The sequence below is a fragment of the Pavona decussata genome, unplaced genomic scaffold (genome assembly GCF_977016875.1).
Source record: "Pavona decussata unplaced genomic scaffold, jaPavDecu1.1 SCAFFOLD_64, whole genome shotgun sequence".
Classification (NCBI taxonomy): Eukaryota; Metazoa; Cnidaria; class Anthozoa; order Scleractinia; family Agariciidae; genus Pavona; species Pavona decussata.
Window position 1 is genome coordinate 2,494,631 of NW_028145484.1, and position 5,265 is coordinate 2,499,895.

Genomic DNA, 5,265 nt, shown 5'->3' on the forward strand with positions numbered 1-5,265 from the left:
TTAACTCCCGGAGGAGAAAAATCTTATTGTTCCTTACTACCAACATGGCCACATGCAATCAAGTCCAATCAACCTATTGGATATTAGGTTTGATAATATTTTTGTTACGAAAAGTGTTCACGATATGGTTTGGTTTGATTGGCACCCAATGAGAGGAGATTTTGAGAAAATTGCTTTCAAATGTCGTTCGTTTTTCCAAGGTTGTGATTGGTCCTTCAGACAGACAACACACAGCTCTCAATAACCTTTAATTTTGTTGGACCTGTTTATCACACAGCTCCATTGTTTCTGTTGTTAGCTCATAGTCTGAAATGTCAGCCGTCTCCTTCCCCTAACCCGCAGGGGGCGCGGGTTAGGGGGAGGAGACGGCTGACATTTCAGACTAGTTAGCTCATTGATCCACTACTGTTTTCTCCGGTTAATCCTTGCGAGCCATTCTAAACCCAACTGTGTAGTGCAGGGATCAGGAGTCGAATTTTTTTTGTCCTTTGCTATTTGAAATACTGTTCCCAGAATCCTGATGGAGGAAGAAGGCAGGGAACGAAGTTGTATATGTTGTGGTTCAATTTTATCCTTGGTTTAATTTTTATTTCCCATTGTTTTAAACTCATTATCATACATTACCCCAAAACAAAGGGAAATAAAATTTAAACCAAGGATAAAATTGAACCACAACATATACAGTATTAAATGCTGTAAGAGAACTGCGCAGATATTCGTGCAACAATGCATTTCAATGGTATCAACAATTTTCGTGCGAAATATTCGTATCTGCACCCAACAATCTGAGGGGTGGACGCATCGCAACTCTCAATGCGTCTACCGATCGTCTGTTCGACTGCTGTTACGTACGCAATGCTTAATTACGAGGCAAGTCCAGAAATTTCCTGAATAATTGGCCTTTCTAATGTTTTTATCTTTCAAGATAGCCTGTGTACAGCCGCGACTTTCAAGATTAGTTTTATCACCTTTTTTGCACTTTTTTTTGTATAGTACGCTCCCTCCCCCGGAGAGTAATTCTTTCGGCGCGGAGGCTGGAAACCAACACAATGTAGCGTAGTGTCAATTTCACTTATCAAAGTTTATATCGCTTGAAGCACTTTATCAGCCGTTCGTCCTGTGTTTCTTCCAAACTTCAGGAGATATGGCAGTGGGTATTCATGGAAAGATGAAGACTTGTTTCATTGCCATCGCTGCAGTGTCATCAGTTGTGGTGATTCTGTTGATGTACGTGTGCTCGCAGAAAAGCTGCCAAAAAGTTTCAATAGCAACATCAACGAACACACGGGAATTGAGCTCGAGCATAAGACCTGAAACGTTTGCTTTTGATCGGGCAAGTGTAGGAAAGGTGTATCCCTTCGATGTTGAGGGCGACGACATACTCGTCTTTCTGCACATGCAAAAGACAGGAGGAACGAAGTTTGGGAAGCACTTGGTGAAAAATTTAAACATAAAACATCCGTGTGAATGTGTTCCCAAGAGAAAGAAGTGTACATGTAAAAGACCAAACTCCGATAAGATTTGGCTGTTCTCTCGGTATTCGCTAGGCTGGCCATGTGGTTTACACGCCGATTGGACAGAATTACAAGCCTGTGTTCCAGTTTACATCAACCAACGCGAGGGTAGGAAACAAAATCGTAAATATCTTTACCTAACGATTTTACGCGAGCCTGTATCACGATGCGTCAGCGAGTTTCGCTGTTATCAACACGGCGCGACTTGGAAAAACTCATTACACATGTGTAATGGAAGAGTACCGACAAAAGAGGAGCTGCCACGTTGTTTTAAAGGAGAGAACTGGACGGATGTAACGCTTCCAGCGTTCATAGGCTGCTCTTCAAATCTTGCCTTCAATCGACAAACTCGAATGCTCGCCGATTTAAAACTCGTCGGTTGTTATGATAAAAGCGCAATGCCGCGCGAGCGGCGGGAAGCGTTTTTATTGGAGAGTGCCAAGAGAAATCTCGAAAACATGGCTTATTTTGCTCTTGTGGAGTACCAAACTGAGAGTCAATATTTATTTGAAAAAACGTTTGGGATGAAGTTTCTTCATCCCTTTGTGCAAATGAGAGTTGAAGACACAAGGGCTGGAGCCGTCTCTCTCGATGCTCAAAATCTTACTCGCATTCAAAAACTTAACCAGTTAGATAGCAAGCTGTATTCGTTTGCCAAAAGCCTTTTTTTTGAAAGACTGAAGCACTTCAAAGCGAAGGACGAAGAAGGCACACAAGTACAGGCGGCGATCAAAGATTCATATGATTAGTGTTTTGTAATATCGCTATCAAGATTGATGACCTGTTCCACGGGGATACATCCGGTCATTTTATTTCATATTCGAGGTTGTTTTGCACAACGACATTATTTATTTAAAGGCCTTTCAGGATGAGGTTTCTTTGAAATAAACACTTTTGCCGAAAAAGCGGCGACCTGATTGGTGATAATTTATAACAACATGAGCGGCGTGACTGGCAGCTGAGAGATATCTGTTCTATATATAGAAATATCTTTCTAAATGTGGTACACATTTAATATCTTGATGATGGTTCTGGGGACGGGAAGGCGTAAAATTAATTGTTTTTGAAAGAACAATACGGAGGCAATATGCTCAAAGGTTATAAACCTTTTTCATAAATGGCGGCGATAAATTATTCTTTTGTTTTTGTGAAAATTAGCCCTACTAGCCTCGTCAGCATGTGCAAAATTCAAAAGAATTTTTACTCTGAAATGAGGTAAGTAGGGCTAATTAACATATATTGAAAAGAATAATAAATCGGCTGCCATTTATGAAAAAGGTCTATTTGGCATTATTTCTTTGTAACTTAGTGATATAAGCTTTCTTTGTTTATTTATTATTATTATTATTATTATTATTATTCAATGAAAATGCAAATTTGATACAAATGAATTTCAAGGTGTTTTTCTGCAATTCCACATCATAAGTACTAAGGCACCTAATTCCAGTTGCCATGCATGTTTTCCTAAAGCTCTATTTTCACAGTACCCTGATCACCTGCAGCCACATTGTTTTGAGGGCTTGGAGAATTATTCTGTTGTTTGTTCTTGTTCTTCTTTATTCTTCTTTGGTGGAGGTCGGCCACAGTTCTGATTGAAGAAGTCACCTTGCATGCACAATTCTGTCTGCACTTTAAATTGTGCTGTTCCAGAAAATATCCATTCTCCCCCATGGAAGGTTTTTTGGGTATGGATTTTTTTCTGGAACTGCACCGTTGTAATTGTCAGTCATATAACTGTATGCTCCCTCAATTGTCCCCAGAGGTTTCCTTCTTTAATACTGAGCAGTGAAGTGGTAACAACAAGCTGCGGAGTTGCTCCAGGATATTGCTGCCGCTTTGCAGCTTTCGTAATTCAATTTTGCTTGAGGTGAAAAGAGGGAAAACCTCTCTGATCAAGGGTAAAAGCTCCCAAGCTTATGGTGTCTACATTATTCCTGTAAGCTATATCTCTACAGCTTGTCAGTTGCAGTTTGTATCTAGAGGAAGGGGTTGGCATAAAGTGTAATGGTATTTATAAAGAAACATATTTTTATTATTTTTCTACCCTAATGTAAAAATAATCTAATATGTTTAAAAAATGAAAAATTGCTAGTTTTTTAATGGATAAATACTGTCAAACCTTGTAGGCTGTTGTAATGGTAGTCTTATAATTTCATAAAGTAAATACCATAGACATTAGTTTTAACACTAAAACATACCAAAATTTACTTTATTACCGGTACTTGTAGTCAACAATAAAAACAAAATATTTAGACATTAAAATATCTTTGAGAGGTCTCAAAGACAGACTTTAAAGGAAGGTGATTTAGGCCTTGCCATTTGTTGATATTTAAACCACTATTTTAGCCATGATCACCCATTCCAACATTTTTGTACAACATTTTGTGGAACACCACTTCTCAAACTAATTAATAATTCATGAGGAGAAAGCAAAGGAAATCACTGCCATGAAGGTGGTTTGGAAATGTCATCTTAATCATCACAAAATTTGGTGAACTTTTTCTTTGAATTTCTCCAATAATAATTATTTGTGGTTTGAGAAGCTGTATCAAACACTCCAAATGGTGTTTCATCTGATTTCCAAACACTGGGAAGTTGGTTAAAGCAAACTAGGCTCTGCCTTGTTTTTTCAATCCACTTCCCTGTGTTTGAAAGTCAGATAAAACACTCTTTCTTGTGTTTGATATATTACACCAACATTCACCAGCAAACTGTTTTGGTCAAACATTAAACATGGATTGCTAAATATTCAAACCTTGTTGAACCAACAATGTTGTACAAGAATACTAAAACATTTAGCCAGCAAGGACAGAGTGTCATGCTAGTACTAAGGCTCCCAGAGGGACGGCAGGGAACTAGGAGAAGGAACTTGATACCAGTGCCAAAACAAAAACCTGCCAACATTAACTCATTCTGGCCAACAGCCAGTTGAGATATTGCAATTTAGGGAAGGGGGAAATAATGGAATAGGGAGGGACACTGAGAAATTGATGCACAAAATGCAATGGTGGTGAGTGCAAAAGGGAGATAACACCAGGTACATGGGGAAGATTGCCTTGGAATCAAGACAAGTAGGATAAAAGCTACTTCAAGAACTCATTAATAATTCATAAACCCATTGACCTATCAAATGGTCGATAATACATCACGTGCAGTGACTTTATATCGATAAACCTCCTCCTTATTTAGTATGCAATGTTTTATCAGCTGATAAAACACCCCTCATTAGTATGCGGTGTTTTTCTCGTATGCTAATTTCCAATATTGTGATGAACTCTATTGACACACAATTTTCCAGAAGAGTTTTTTGATCTATTCAAAAAACTCGCAGCACGTGTTTTATCGGGTCTAAAACCACTCGGCTGCGCCTCATGATTTTAACCCTGATAAAACTCCTCCTCGTTTTTTAAACATTACTTAAACTGCCTGGCTATGTGGGCCGCCTTTCCCTTATTTTGTCAAAGGCAAAACCTGTTGCATGCTCTGTCCCGAAGGGTATTCTTTCTTTTCTTTCCCCAAACAAAAGCATCGCAGCTCAAATCTCTTTGGGAAGAAAGACGAAAGAAAGCCTGTGGGCATAATTCATTTATACCTTAACAATGGTTTTGCAGCAGGTCTCACTTTGATACAAGTAAGATGTCTAAGATAAGTAAAAAAAATGCAAGTCTTAAATAATTTAAGACTTGCATTTTTTATGACCTGCTGTAAGGAATACTACACTATGACTCAAAAAAATGACTGCAGTTAAAAA

At 38.6% G+C, this 5,265-nt stretch overlaps 1 protein-coding gene across 1 annotated transcript; it reads left to right on the top strand.

The window, feature by feature from the left end:
* The first annotated feature begins 974 nt into the window (after positions 1 to 974).
* Positions 975 to 2,518, top strand: LOC146478430 (heparan-sulfate 6-O-sulfotransferase 1-B-like). The gene has a single exon (XM_085111987.1). It carries the CDS (start codon positions 1,145 to 1,147, stop codon positions 2,261 to 2,263), a length of 1,119 nt encoding a protein of 372 aa, XP_084968113.1. The 5' UTR covers positions 975 to 1,144; the 3' UTR covers positions 2,264 to 2,518.
* The last annotated feature ends 2,747 nt before the right edge of the window (positions 2,519 to 5,265 follow it).